General features: G+C 38.3%; 1 protein-coding gene and 2 long non-coding RNA genes across 3 annotated transcripts; 2 read left to right on the top strand and 1 right to left on the bottom strand.

Moving 5' to 3' along the window:
• Positions 1-575: 575 nt before the first annotated feature.
• iars2 (isoleucyl-tRNA synthetase 2, mitochondrial) lies at positions 576-11,491 on the bottom strand. The gene is made up of 23 exons (XM_084097849.1): positions 11,201-11,491; positions 10,901-11,023; positions 10,572-10,725; positions 10,304-10,452; positions 8,729-8,778; positions 8,492-8,601; positions 8,293-8,383; positions 8,091-8,206; positions 7,840-8,009; positions 7,655-7,745; positions 7,401-7,552; positions 6,341-6,501; positions 6,165-6,267; positions 5,521-5,614; positions 5,261-5,369; positions 4,997-5,099; positions 4,792-4,917; positions 4,078-4,209; positions 3,870-3,976; positions 3,629-3,774; positions 3,348-3,538; positions 2,443-2,587; positions 576-1,808 (listed from the first exon to the last, which is right to left on the bottom strand). The coding sequence occupies exons 1-23, from the start codon at positions 11,378-11,380 to the stop codon at positions 1,663-1,665; spliced, it is 2,949 nt and encodes a 982-aa protein (XP_083953975.1). The 5' UTR covers positions 11,381-11,491; the 3' UTR covers positions 576-1,662.
• Positions 11,492-12,159: 668 nt separating this feature from the next.
• Positions 12,160-13,256, top strand: LOC311072282. The gene is made up of 2 exons (XR_014603986.1): positions 12,160-12,385; positions 12,628-13,256. It is a non-coding gene; the product is annotated as an uncharacterized lncRNA (long non-coding RNA).
• Positions 13,257-13,530: 274 nt separating this feature from the next.
• LOC311072281 lies at positions 13,531-14,740 on the top strand. The gene is made up of 2 exons (XR_014603985.1): positions 13,531-13,673; positions 14,248-14,740. It is a non-coding gene; the product is annotated as an uncharacterized lncRNA (long non-coding RNA).
• Positions 14,741-14,976: the final 236 nt, after the last annotated feature.

The raw sequence follows: 14,976 nt of genomic DNA, 5'->3' as shown, positions 1-14,976 counted from the left end.
AAAATTATTATAATTTATTGTCTTTACTCATGAACTCCCTCTCAAATCAATTTCCAACTAGGACAATCAGTTCCTACTGGACGAGTTTCCTACTCAAGATTTCCCAGTAGGAAATTATCATTTATTGTCTTTGCTCACAAAATTGGTCATGAACTCCTTCTCAAATCATATTTTCTACTAAGAAACTCTAAATTTCCTACTAAGACGATCAGAATTCCCAGTTGGAAACTCAGATTTCATAGTAGGAAAATATGAGTTTCCTAATTGGAAATTAAAATGTTGACTTTACTAAAGAAATTTGACATGGAACTCCCTCTCAAATCATATTTCCTACTAAGAAACTACTAGAGTTTCCTACTAGGACACTCAGATTTCCCAGTAGGAAATTTCCTAGGACTGTAGAAAAAAAAGTTTCCTACAAGGATAAACTGAGTTTCCATGTAGGAAATTATTATAATGTTGCCTTTAACATGAACTACAAAAAAATAACTACAGATATAAAACATTTACTTAACTTGTTAATTTATATTTGAATAAATGTAATTCTTTTATGAAAACTACCTTACGAGCAAATTAAATGAGTGCAAGTCAGATTTTAATATTCTTTCATAATTTTTGTCTGTTCATTGAAAGTCCAATCAGCCAAACTTTTCATGGATCAAAAACATGATTCAAACGGTTAAATTCAAGACAGATACAGTCGCTTTTAACCCCATGTAAACATTGATCAATGCACACAGAGTTCATCAAATATGGGGAACACTGAAGCTTAAACAGGCTTGCTTTAGAAAATTATTAGTTCTCACACAATTTATTAAAATAGATATTTTAGGGCTAAGTAAACATTAAAATACCTGTAAACTTGAGATTTTAATTTTCATGACAGTGAACCCATGAAAATTCACATTAAGAGACATTTTCTTTTTCTGTATGCACTGTTTATTGGCTTAGCAATAAAACTTACGTCATAAAGCATACTTTACAGGTAAACAGAGAAACTAAAATTGACAAACTCTCCTCTCACTGAGCCTCATTAATGAAAATAGCAGAATGAATGTCTACATTTTGAAAACCCATTCTTTGATAAAACTGCCACGTTCAATCAACGTCACAATTAAAGAATGGTTTCACAAATTGCTTCTGCATGTTAAGTACATCTTCAATGCAAAATGTCACAATAAAATATACCCCCTCATGACTTGAATATACAGAAAGTACAGTTAGACGTGTTCAACCAAACCTTCCACCCACCGCAAACAAGCTCAAATTGACATATACAAACACTCTTTTCAGTGTACTGACAATAAGTTGGCTTAAACATGTAGCAGAGAACTGCACTGTTAAATTTGTCAACTTAACACAGATCCCAGGTCAGTGCTAATATTGTAAGCATGATCTGAAACGGGTTTTTGTGTATGTTTTCTCAGTTGAGAATTTCCTGTTTGGTTTTTCCTTCAAAATTTTTGCTTTATTCATTTATAACAGTTTGTCTCCTGTCCAACCCCTGAGTAACACGATACCCCCTCTCCCACAGCTTCAGACAACTTTCTGTCTGTTACAATAGCAGCTTCATACTGGTCCATGGTAGCCCTTGCAGCCTTTTTCAACAGAGGAGGAGGAGGGCCAGTGGGTGGACAGTCGTCATGGCAACAGTCAAGGTGATTACTTTGTATTTTCCAGCACGGTTTGGCATCGTGGGCAGAGGCAGTCTGGCTCATCTGCAGTGTATCGCCGACATCTCGGACAGCGTGAGAGAGAGGTGGGCATCGCGGCTACGCTGTATGAACTCTCTTCACGGATCATTCCCCCTACAGAACACACAGATGAGCAGATCAATACCCAATTACTTAAGAGTTCAGTAATATTTTTTATGAATTTTCTTTATCTGTTTCTGAAATAAAGGCAAGTTTAGTTTAACCGCTTCTAAATTAAAACCAAATGTTGCCAATTCTGTCTAAACCTGTGGTTCTCAACTTTCATGACTTTAATGCCCAGCATAGTCCAACACAACATTCAAAGCACCTACCCAATATAAGGCAAGATATAAATATAATGATTTATTATTTATTTTTAATTTTAAGTCATTTGAAGTTTATTAAGAACTTGTGTTGGAAAATGTTTGATGGAGAATGAAATGTTTACTTAAAAGAGAGGCAAAGAAGGTGTTTTAAGAAGATGTATAAATTTGTTAATCCTGCAAAGGGCAACTTGGAAGTGGTGTCATATGCTGCAGGTTGGAACTAGAAGTGCTAAAGATTTAAGGCACTGAAAGTTTTGGACGAAAACTCTGAGATTAGTTTTCGTAAAGTTTTATTTAGAATTTCCATGACAAACCACTGGTCTAAACTAACTGCTACAAAAGGGGTAGTAATGAGTAGGTGGTGTTAGTTTTTGTGATAGAAACACAGGGTAATAATTTATATCAGAAGAAAAGCATCTCACCCTCCAGGTTGATGAGGAAGTTTCCTGTGCTTGTGACAGAATCCGATGGCAAATCCCGTGGGAGAGAGTTTGTCAGAGTCGTGCGTGAGGCCATCATGAGCTCTGTCAGCTGAGAGCCGGTGGAAGTGGGCTCCTCTTGAAGAGACTGGCAGAAAAGGATGGGGGATGGGGGGGGGGGGGGGGGCGTATAAAATGTTGTCGCAAGCAAATGAAGCACAAATTATTATCTCTTTAAAGTATCTATTATCTCTATTCATACCAATACAAATGTTTGTTATTAAGTGCAATAAATATTTAAATTTGAAACATTTGCATGTGGTCAATGCGACAGAATTCGCAGGTGTTCTAATTTCTTTTCCATTACACTGTGAAGAAAACGCCCCATCCAATAAGATTTGTGCTTTTTGTCACATACCCAGAGCCACTGCTGTTACATAAAACTGGTAAATACAGAAATCTCAACGGCTGTTTAAAAACATGTAAATGCTGTTTAATTTCTTTCCTTCTTTGTGAAAATTGGGTGTCAGAATCGGAAAGTTATTTCTGCATCTATATAAGTGCCACATACTATCAGAAAAAGAATTTGCATGTTCATTCAGCCTGTCTGCCATTTGTTATGATTTGGTCTAAACCAGGGGTCTCAAACTCAGTTCCTGGAGGGCCACTGTCCTGCAGAAATTAGTGCCAACCGGCTCTAAAACAGCTGCCAAGAAGTTTCTAGTAATCCTGAAGACATTGATTAGCTCATTCAAGTGGGTTGGAGCTCACTCTGAAGGACAGTGGCCCTTCAGGAACCGAGCTTGACACTCCTGCTCTAAACAGACAAATCGCAAGCAAAAATCGGAATGAATTTCAGTGCCGAACATTTGTGTTGTTATGAACAGGCTTTAAAATCCATGATGTACCTCCATGATTTCAAAGAACAGGCCGGGTTCAATGGCAATGATGAGGTCATACTCAGCAGCGTTACGTCCCGGAATAGACGACAGGAAGGAATCTCTGATAGCACATGTGCCCTCTACTGCTTCCTCTAGTCCTGGCTTCCGCCACACTGAATCGGTCTTAATCCAGCCGCTACGAAACAAAGTGTCCCCCTCTACGGACAAAGAGAGAGGTGAGAAGCATTACAGTGAGGTAGCCAGTCTGTAGCCATGCAGCATCAGTTGCACGAAAATTGGGTGAGTACCCTCATGTCCAGGAGAGTGCAGGTACACCTCCTCAGCGAGGTGAGGGAGGACAGGAGCGATAGAGCGACTCACTCCATCCAGAATCTCTTCTAGAACTGTTTGACATGACCTCCGACCAAGGGAGTCCTCAGGGTCACAATAAAGCCTGAGAGAGAGACAGTGAGTGAGACGTTTTGCTACGGAGCATTAAAAATAGCTTAATTTTCGAACAGAACGTTACATAATTAGATGAGTGGTTACCGATCTTTAATGATGCTGAAATAGAAGTTGGATAATTCTCTAGTGATGAAGGCTTGCAGCAGGCGGATGACGCGGCTGCTGTCAAACTCATTGTAGGCATCAGTTACCTACAGCACACACAAACACGTGTCACGTGACCGACAGCAATGCACAGCTGGTTTAAGCCCAGCCCATACAAACATTGTAACCTGTTAACATTTAGACTCGCCTTCATGCTGAACTCTCTGAGCAGGTGTAGCATGTACTGATCTATGTAGTGCATTTGTTTAGTGTCCACAGCCTGGGAACGAGGATCAAAACCCTGGAGATTCCCCAAGAGAAACTTCAGTGTGTTCCTCAGCTGGGGACAGAGAATAGCAGGTTTATGAGGTCATTCGCTCATAAACACTTTGATCTATACTTACTGTTCAAAAATTTGTGGTCAGTAAGATGTTTTGGGAAAATGTATTTTAAACTTACAAAGGCTGCATTTGTTTTAGATTAAAACAGTAAAAACATACTTTTGTGAAACACTACAATGTAAAATGACTTTTCTATTTGAATATAGTTAAAGTTATAGTAGCCATTACTCCAGTCTTCAGTGTCACATGATCCTCCAGAAATCATTCTAATATGCTGATTTGGTGCTTATTTCTTATTATTAACAATGTTAAACAGTTGTGTTGCTTAATATTTTTTGTGTAAACAGTGATTTTTTTTTTCCAGGATTCTTTGATAAACAGAAAGATAAAACAGAACTGTGAAAGAAAGAAAGAAATTGTTTGTAACATCATAAATGTCTTTACTATAACTTTTGATCAATTTGATGCATCCTTGCTGAATAAAATGATTCATTTTAGAAGAATCTCAAAGTGAATTCAAAATTAGCATTGACCTTTAGCAAATTACTGCAACAATTTATCTGCTTTGATATGTGCCAGACCTTGTTGATGCTGTCTTTAGCAGCGTTCAGTGTGTTCGGTCCGATCTGAACTTCAGAAAACACGTTCGACTCTGCAACCCACCATCTCAAAACATCAGCACCATAAGGAGGACAGACAGACAAGTCCTGAGAGAGAGAAATTGATGTTTGAAAACACTGACTGGATGACATCATTTAATTCTACCATTGGCTGATCGTATCTCACCTTCCCTCCATTAATAACAACATCTGGGTCGACCACGTTGCCTATAGACTTGGACATTTTTTCTCCTCTCTCACTCACAGCAAATCCATGGACCACTAGAGCTCTGAAACACACACAGAAGGTGATTGGCATATGTTTTAACATATGTATTTGTCACGTACACATACAAAGTTCAGTCATGAAACTATAGATACATTAACATTGCCATATCCATTACAATGCTAAACTCTTTTGTGACGATAGAAATGCATTTTTATTACTCACTTGTAAGGGGCTTTATTTCGTACAGCCACACTGGTGAGGAGCGACGACTGAAACCAACCGCCGATTTGATCTTTCCCCTCCACATACGAGTCTGCACGCGGGTCTGATTCTGAAAGAAAGAGAGTGAGAGAGAAGTGACATAACACTACAATGCAACAAACCATACCAAAGGACCCCAGACAAGCAATCAACAATATACTTATTGATTGCTTAAATAACCAGAAATACATGTATTGATAAGGACCACTTTGATGACTCACCCTGTAGTACAGCGGCCCATGAGACACCGCTGTCAAACCAGATATCCAGGACATCTTCACCCCGCACATAATCAGATAGTGCACCTGCTTTACTCTGACAAAACACACAAACAATTTATAACTTATACTAGAATTTTATTTCACTACTTTACATTTCATTTTGCACTAAAGAGTATTTGTGGCATAAACATACACTACCGTTCAAAAGTTTGGGGTCAGATTTAAATAATAATAATAATAGTAATAATAATTAGAAATGACACATTAAATTGATCAAAAGTAATAGTAAAGAGATTTTAAAATGTTTTTTTGAAGAATGCTAAAAAATTTTTTATCAGTTTCCATGAAAAAAATCAATTTTCATCATTGATAATAATAAGAAATGTTTCCTGTGTTGCAAATCAGCATATTAGAATGATTTCTTAAGGGTCATGTGACACTGAAAACTCAGCTTTGCCATCACAGGAATAATTTAATGACATTTTAAAATATATTAAAATAGAAAACAGTAGTTATTTTAAATTATAATATTTTACAATATTACTGTTTTACAGTATTTTTGATCAAATAAATGCAGACTTTGTAAGCATTAGAGACTTCCTACCGACCCCAAACTTTTGAATGAAAATTTAGGAAAAAAGTACCTTCTGAAGAACCTCTGGAGTCAGAAATGTCTCCACTGGCTCTGCCCACCAGCTGTCACTTCCTTTCTCAGAGAAAACTTTAGCGATGTGTGTAACTGAATGTCTGAGAAAGAAAGAGGGAATTCTTAAACTTGTAGTTATTTCTTGAGTATGTCTATGACAGTGCAAGTATATACTTGTTTAAGAGTGGCTCTCCGGTCTCTTTATGGTAGAACACTGGGATGGGGACGCCCCAGCTCCTCTGCCGAGATATACACCAGTATGTTCTTCTGTCCAACATCGCCAACAAACTGGACCTAGCTGATTCGGGTATCACACGCACCTTCTGCAGGGCGTCCTACGCAAACACACTCACAGTTTATTTTCTGCAGAAAACATATAACTGGAAACTTACAAGGAAGTCTGTTTAATCTCTAATACTTCTAACAAAAGTAACTAAAAAAAGTCAAATAAATGCAGAATGTGCACTCACAAAAACATGTCCAGAGCAAGAAAAAGAACACGCGTTAAGTAACTTGACCATTTATTTGTGAGCGTAAGCTGTGTGCGCATATTTCACACACACACACACACACACACACACACACACACACACATATATATATATATATATATATATATATATATATATATATATATATATATACACATACATACATGTGTGTGTAAAATATACGCTCACTTCTCTCACTCACAAATAAAAAAAGTTACTTTTAACGCACTTAACACAATTAATACTATTTTAGGAGGATCATGACATTTTTTGCATTGTCACATTGTTTCCATGACAATTTGTATATTATTTCTAAGAGCTTCACTTGCATGCAGAAAATGTCAGTCCTCCTATTTTTCCCACATTACAGTAATGAGAATGATATTTTTTTCTGCATCATGGTAATGAGAATTTACTAGCTATGCAAAAAAATCATAATAATAATAATAATAATACATTTAAAAAAAAATTTCACTGTGTAAAAAAAAAAGTCCTAAAACATGAATTATTTACTTGAAACAAATATAAAAATAAATATTTGGGGGTGAATTATGACCCATTAAGGCAGTACAAAAACACCATTAGGAATACATTCTTGATTTGTTTTTGTTTTTTCACATTACAGTAATGGGAATGAGATTTTTTTTTTTCTGCATTATTCTGCAAAAATTGAAGGATAAATATGACCCAGACATATTTTGATGGGTTTCATCCAGCTGATGCTGCAGAGTATATTGGCTCACCTTAGCTTTGTCTTTGAGGCTGCCTGTGTTGATAAACCACTGTTTACTGGCTCTGGTAATGACTGGCTGTTTGGTCCTCCAGTCATACGGGTAACTGTGGACACAGTCCTCCTCCTTCACAACTGCACCCGCTGCCTGCAACATTGAGATTACTGCCCACACACACAACATTAGTTACTAACATGCATTTTCTTTTATCATATACATATATATATTCTCTCTTTCCTCCATCTATCCATCTCTTTCTCTCTCACCTGTGGCACTGCCTTCAGTCATTACAGATTTATTCTGCAGTTCAGCCCCAGCAAGTTCTGTAAACCTGCCCTCTTCATCCACCATGCACTCCTAGAAAGAGAGAGAGAGACAGCAAGTTTAAAATCAACAACAACCCAAGATTCTTACTATTCCAGCATATACTGTACAGGTGTGGGTGACGTACTACTGGCAGATTAAAGTGCGTTGCAACACTGTAGTCCTCCATGCCATGAGCAGGAGCAGTGTGGACCAATCCAGTTCCCTTAGTCATGGTCACATGATTAGCCGGCAACAAAGGCACTTCTTTTGAAGGAATTGTGGGATGCTGACAAACTCCACCTTCAAGATCTGACCCTGGAGATGAGTGAAAGAGAGGCAGATAAATGCTTAGGCCAGTTCAGAAAGCATCATTTTGGCCAATAACAGTGGATCTACCTGCAAATGTAGCCAAACTCTCCAGATTTGTCCCCAGTATAGAGGCGAGGTTGTTCATGCGCTCTGTGGCCACTAGGAGTAGCTGCTCATTATCAGCTCGCTTCACTACAGAGTACCTGAGAAGAGGACAAGTATGTGATCATGAATGTCTCCATGAAATCATATCATGTTCATCCCACAGATTCATAGGTGTGTGACTTACTGTACTTTGGGCATGTAACACACTGCCTGATTGGCTGGAATAGTCCATGGCTGGGTTGTCCATATCAGAACAGACACACGACCCCAACTTTCTAAATCGCAGATGAAGATTCTGACATCAGAAATAGCAACGTAACTTTAACTCTGTGTATGTGACCTGTATAAAGCACATGGCACAGGTATAGACAGCATATACACACCTGCTATCAAAGCAAGTTTGGCTGGCAGGGTGAGCAGGGGGAAAGTGATGTACAAAGCACGGCTCACGTGTTCTGGATTATACTCCAGCTCAGCTTCTGCAAGCGCAGTCCTTTACAGAGGCAGGTACAGCAGAAAAATATACTGACATTAACATATAAAACCTCAAAATCATGGGCTTTCTGTTAAGCTTTATTAAAGGTCTTTATGTAAGGCTGCAAATACTGAGCTTCTACTACCTGGATGATGGTGACCAGAAAACAGGCTTATAGTCCTGATAAATGAAACCCTGTACACAAAGATAGGAAGAGAAGGGGAAAGTGAGAATCTTTTCAATGACATGAGGGTGAGTACACAAACAAGTTTGGGGTCAGTAAAATATATATTTTTAAAGAAATTAATACTCTCAGCCAGCAAGGATGAACTTTTTATCATTCGACACTTGATCATTAAAGTCAATGGTATTGTATGCGTTTTTAAGCATTGCTGTTTAAAAACAAGTGATTTTAAACTGTTGAAGCGCAATAAGCAGCGAAAGAGAACTCATTTCGGTATATGTGCGCTGTCCATGAAGCCGCTACTCAGAGCCCGTGAGAACTGAACGGAGTTATTTTTGCTGCCTTATTGGGCTTGAACAGGTCAAATACACACACACACTTATGTCTCAAAATGCCTGGCTTTTCAAGTATCCACTGTCATTTATGTCTTAAGTGAACGTAAACAGTTGAGTGTATCAGTATATTAGATCAGTGCATTCGGTCTTAAAGTGACAGCAGCCTAATAAATCTGTCACTTATGTTAATCAGCCACAACAAAACACAGGGAAAATAACTCACTGCTCCTGACTGAATCACTTTTGTAACTTTAATAAGAATACATTTATATTTAATTTACACAGTGAAGACTATGCAGTGTTTTTGTACATTTAATTACTTTATACACTATGTAGTATTTCTTAATGCTTGAAGTTTTTCAGGTAGGTCTATTTCATTTGTTTCTTTGTTCTATTGATGTTTTGGCCTATTGCTTTTTCTTATTTTATCACTGACTATTTACTTGTCTTCAATAAGCTTTTACTTAGGTTAGTATTAAAAAAAAATATAGTATATCATAAAAACCTTATTTAAAGCTAACTATATATATATATATATATATATATATATAGTGATATCGTTATCATGAAATAAAATGACTCATATCGTCATATAAGATTTTGGTCACATCGCCCACCCATAATTGCATTATTTATTACAAAGAATTTATCCTTTTTTTTTTTTTTTCAAGTGTCCTCATAATCTTTAATCAAAATAACTTCTCCTCCCTCTTGCAGCGACATCTATTCTCTTCTCTGATGACGCGTTTACTGGCGTGAGGGCGAGACAACCTGTCACTCACATGAGATTACAGCAAAAGCAAACCACAACCATCCGACGTTCCAATCAATACCCAATGGACAAAATCAAGTCCCAATCAAGTGTTTCTTGTACAAAAAATCTTTTCACAAGGATATATGTTACAACAGGGAAAGAAAAGACTACTGCAACCTCAGTTTCATGCCAACTTTAGTTTAAAAATAGAATATAAATCTAGTTTTAAATTGTATAAATATTTCACAATATTGTTTTTTTTATCGGGTAAATGCAGCCAGACTTCTTAAAAAAAAAAAATTAAACATCTTGCTCTTGCTCTTAACGCTTAATCTTAAATTTAACTAAACTTCTGAACAGTAGTGTAAATAATTTCCGAATTTCTTTTTTGGGTGGTGAAAAAAGTCAATGAGTCAAGCTGTGTTGAACAGAAAGAGCTTCTCTCACCTTGTTGTGCATCTCCAGGAAGACTTTCAGCTGGGCCGCTTCATATTTCCCATCAAAAGTGTAATAACAATTGTCCCAGTCAGCCATCACGCCCCAGCGCTGGAATGCAGCACGTTGCCGAGAGATGGCCCTCTCTGCAAACTCCCGCGCTGAACGGAGAGACACAAAGGCAGTTTTTGATTAACCAGAAGCAGAATAGCACATAAGCTTTTAATATTAAAACAAATGACTCTTTCGCCAGAACATTCATTATATGTGACTTCCTGACCTTTCTGTCTGATCTGTAGAGGAGTCAGCCCACTGGTTCCCAGGTCTCCCAGTGCTTTGAGCTCAATGGGCAGCCCATGGCAGTCCCAGCCGGGCACATAGTGCACCAGCCTGCCTTTCAGCACCTCGAAACGGTTGCGGATGTCTTTGAGGATCTGCAGGAGAGATTAAACAAAGATGCTGATGGCATATTATGAAGCTCATGAGAGTGTATCTCCATTCATATAGGTTTAGGCATAATATTGTATGATGTCATTAAAAGGACAAGTGAAGGATGCAGATCCAGGAACATCTACTTGTGTGCCTATGAACTGACAGGAGGTAACTTACCTTATTGAGAGCGTGCCCAACATGCGGGTCCCCGTTGGCATACGGTGGTCCATCATGAAGGCAGTACACCTTCTTAGCTTTTTTCTCTCTCTGCCATGTGTACAGCTGGTCGAAACCACATTTCTGTAGAACAACACAACAAAGTTCAAACACCATCACAAGACAAACCAGAGAGTTGTGGCTTTATAGAAGTGCAACGGATACTGTCATCTTAATCATTCAGGGTGATTTAGGAACGTAACAAAACAGAACCGGGCAGTTTTAACAGCATGTGTCAGGTCCTGGATCTGACACTCTCACCTGCTGGATCTGGATCTCTCGCTCCAGAAGGTTTGGCCCGTTCACTTTCATGGGGAAGTCAGTGCGGGGCAGCAACACAGTGTCCCGGTACCGCCCCGCTGCGTCTCCGGAGCACAGACAGCGGAGTCCCCATCGAGCCACACCGCCGAAACCTACTGCCGAACGCCGAACCAGCAGCATGAGGGACTCTGACAGGTGAGTTTCCGACCAGGGTGAGAGTTTGTTATGGGATGTGACCTCCTCCTCCGCATGGGCGGAACTCGATCTTAACCGGAATGATAGAAACGACGGAACTACGGAAGCCAGGAAGAGACATTCTCTTAACCATTCACATAAAACGAAAACGCTTTTTTTCATGTTGTGACTGCGTATTTGAAACGGAAGAGGGCGTTGTAGGGTCACTAACGTGGAGCTTGAGCTTGAAGGAAGCATTAGGTTTTATTCAGAGTCATGTTCGATACACACATTTTTAACATGATTTTTAACATAAATGATGTATGAATAATTGAGTAAACCCTACTGTAAACCCATTCTGTAGCTCAAACAGAGCAAGGTTCGATTCCCGGGGAATGTATATTATGAACTGATAAAAAGATACGCATCTGCCAATGTATAAATGTATGTAAAACCAAGTTCCTTCAGTCCAGGAAATGCTCATTTTGAGGTAGCTGTTATAATAGAAAATGCTATAAGTCAAAGATTTGACAGGGAAAAGACGTGTAGCCTACACCACAACCTGGGGGCCAGTTGCATAAACAGCTATTAAACTGTATCTTATTAATATCTTATTAATTCCGTGGTCCGTAGTTAGCTAAACGTAAGCTTTTTGTGTGATATGTTTTAAACAAAACACTACAGTTTTTGTTATTCTCTTGTGCTGAGTAGTGTAGGCCTGCTGTTTATGTTTTGTCAATGTACTTTGCGAGGAGGGGCGAGTTCTCCTCCCCCTTTTGGATATCTCACCTGCAGCTAAATCTAGATATGGGACATCTCCTGCCTCGTCATGGGCGGGTGTTTTTGACGTCACTTTGAGAATAAAGGTTTCTGGCCTGCCCCCTCACTGAGCAAAGACCCTTGGTCCAGCAGCAAACTTCTCTGGAAGAAGACAACACAGGCACAAAAATGAATAAAATTTGGATATTGTGCTTTGCGGTGCTGATCATAACCATACCATTTTCAACTCAGGTAGGCACTATGATTTCCCCCCCCCCCCCCATTTATTGTCTTAGGTTTTTAGAAGAGGATGGAAGGATTTATTCACTAATTGTTTGTGTTCATGTTTTTCATAGTAAGCATCTATATAATTAATTACAATAATGATGATAGCAAAGTGCATCTTCAAGTAGCTCCAAAAATAGGTTATCACTTCTGAAGTCACACTGTAACATGTGAGCTCTTTTTTCTGACTTTCTTCATGTTTGGTTCAGGAGAGCTCTGATCAGAAGTCCACAGGCTCAGGCAGCGCGTCCCCTAATCCTTCCACAAATTCCAGCGCTGTAGGATTGGGTCCTGTGCCCACCACACTGTACATGCTGATCCCAGCAGCCACCCTGGGCTTCATCCACAGTAGATCCTGATGGATGGAGAGAGTTCGCCATAGATGACCAAACTGAGACAGTGGTGAAATGGACAGCGTTCAACCCAAAGAGCAGTTTTTTCCCCAATTCATAAAGATATAACGCACAACAGCTCATTTTAAAATGGATTTTTAACTAATGAAAATGAATACATCTGCTGCCTGGAACCCCATACAGAACCTCACCCTTGGGCTCTTTGTTATGTTTTGTCTCAAAGTCACTGTTTTAGTGAAGGCTCACACACTCATTGGCAACTTCTCTTAGAAGAGTTTGTTTCTCCTATGCTCAGTATATGTGATTGAGGTCAAGTAGGTTAAATAACTCAATTACTTAAATCAGTAATCACTGTGCATTTAAAATAACAGACCAATTTCCATTTCTATAATGATATTGTGTACTACAAATTTTACTATATGAATCAATGTAATCCATCTCAGAATGTGTCTGTACTGTATGCACAATTAAAGTGGATGATTGTATATGTCTTGTATGTCATCTTTTATTCAATTTGGTGTTAATGTGTGTTCTCTTCACACAGAGTATTAGTAATGCTTTAGATTATAGCTATGTTGACTATAAAAAAAGGAGTATAGATCAAAATGTATTAGAGAATTTAGTGTATTTGACATTTTGAAAGCACAACTTTTATTTTGAGATTTCCTCAGACATCATGTACAGAGGATGTGATCCTCCTCCAGAAACTGGTGGGCAGGTTTTTAAACACATCAATCGTTAATCTCTGTGAGAATAAAACTCCCCTCCCATCCCGCATCACTGAACACAGACTCTCTGCCTCACAGTAAAGGTCTCCGGAAGAAGAAGGCATAAAAATGAATAAAATATTGATATTGTGCCTTGGGATATTGATTATAACCTTACCTTGTTCAACTGAGAAGGTAGGCAATATGATTTGTTCATCTCTTGCATTAGAAGTTTTTCTAGCATTTTTCCCATCTTTCTCTTTTATCTTTGATCATTTTGTTAATTAATTTTTAATAACCTTTGATACATTTGGTAATCATTTGTTGTATGTGCATGCAAAATGTAGATTATAGAAAGGTGTCACCACTTCTCTTTATAATGTGTAAAAGCAGAAGCTTGGGTCTTTTACCGGACTGGATTTACTTTTTACTACTTATACACGTTATAGTGTCTGTTAATTCAACAAGTGTCAATAATATTGGTTACAAATATACCAACAACAATAATAATAATAGGCCTACCATACAAAGTGAATTTTCAAGCAGCTACTCCAAATAAACATTAATATAACATACACTGCTACAAAAAAAAGAAGAAAAAAAAAGGCTAAAACTTGGTTACAGCAGCAAACATTATTTATAAGGGTCAGATCAGGCAGAAATTGTTCTTTAAGTTAACAACTGCACATTTTTACTTTTAACAGTGTACATTAAAGTAATGTACAATAATCAGCTTGCATATACTGATTTTTCTTTCATGTTGGTGTAGAATTCAACCAACCCCACCCCTAAAAATCCTGATCCCCCTGTGGCCAGCGCTGCAGGATTAGGTCCGTGGCCCACCACGCTGTGCCTGCTGATCCCACCAGCCATTCTGGCCTTCATCCACAGTAGATCCTAAACTGGCTGGAGAATGTTGAGATGACCACGATGAACAGCCAGTCACATGAAGAGTCAACTTTTCCACAATTCGTGAATATAGAAGACACACAGAAGAGAGAAAGATGCCACAACAACTTGTAATTGATTTTTTTATTGAAAGGAAATTTGCCATTGCATACTGTACCGAGGGTCCTCCAAACCCCAACAAAACCACACAGTTGGGCTCTCAGTTGTGTTTTGTCCCCATCAAGTCACAGTTTTAGATAGGGCTCACTTCTCTTGTAATCTGACCACTGTAATGCATTTCCTCCACAATGTTTTTGTAATGATTGTGATGAGCTATTAATTGTCTATATGCACAATTAAAGTGGATCATTGTATATGTTTGCGTGTCATCTTTTATCCAATTTCATATTAGTGTGTTTTTAAAAATGCTATAAAAAGAGTTTTATTCATGCATTTAGATTCCAGTATTGCAGTGATATTTTATAATTATTTTAACAATTGTTAAAATAGTCTGATCTTGGCTTTTGAAACAGACTGTCACTTTTTGGGCCAACTTGTGTTTAAAGGAAAGAAGGGGCAAGTGTGCATTATTTCACACTGAAAAGGCAGG

This window comes from Abramis brama (genome assembly GCF_963993115.1).
Source record: "Abramis brama genome assembly, chromosome: 21".
NCBI classification, from domain to species: domain Eukaryota; kingdom Metazoa; phylum Chordata; class Actinopteri; order Cypriniformes; family Leuciscidae; genus Abramis; species Abramis brama.
Note: the sequence above shows the minus strand (reverse complement) of the source record. Positions and strands in the feature narration are given on the sequence as shown.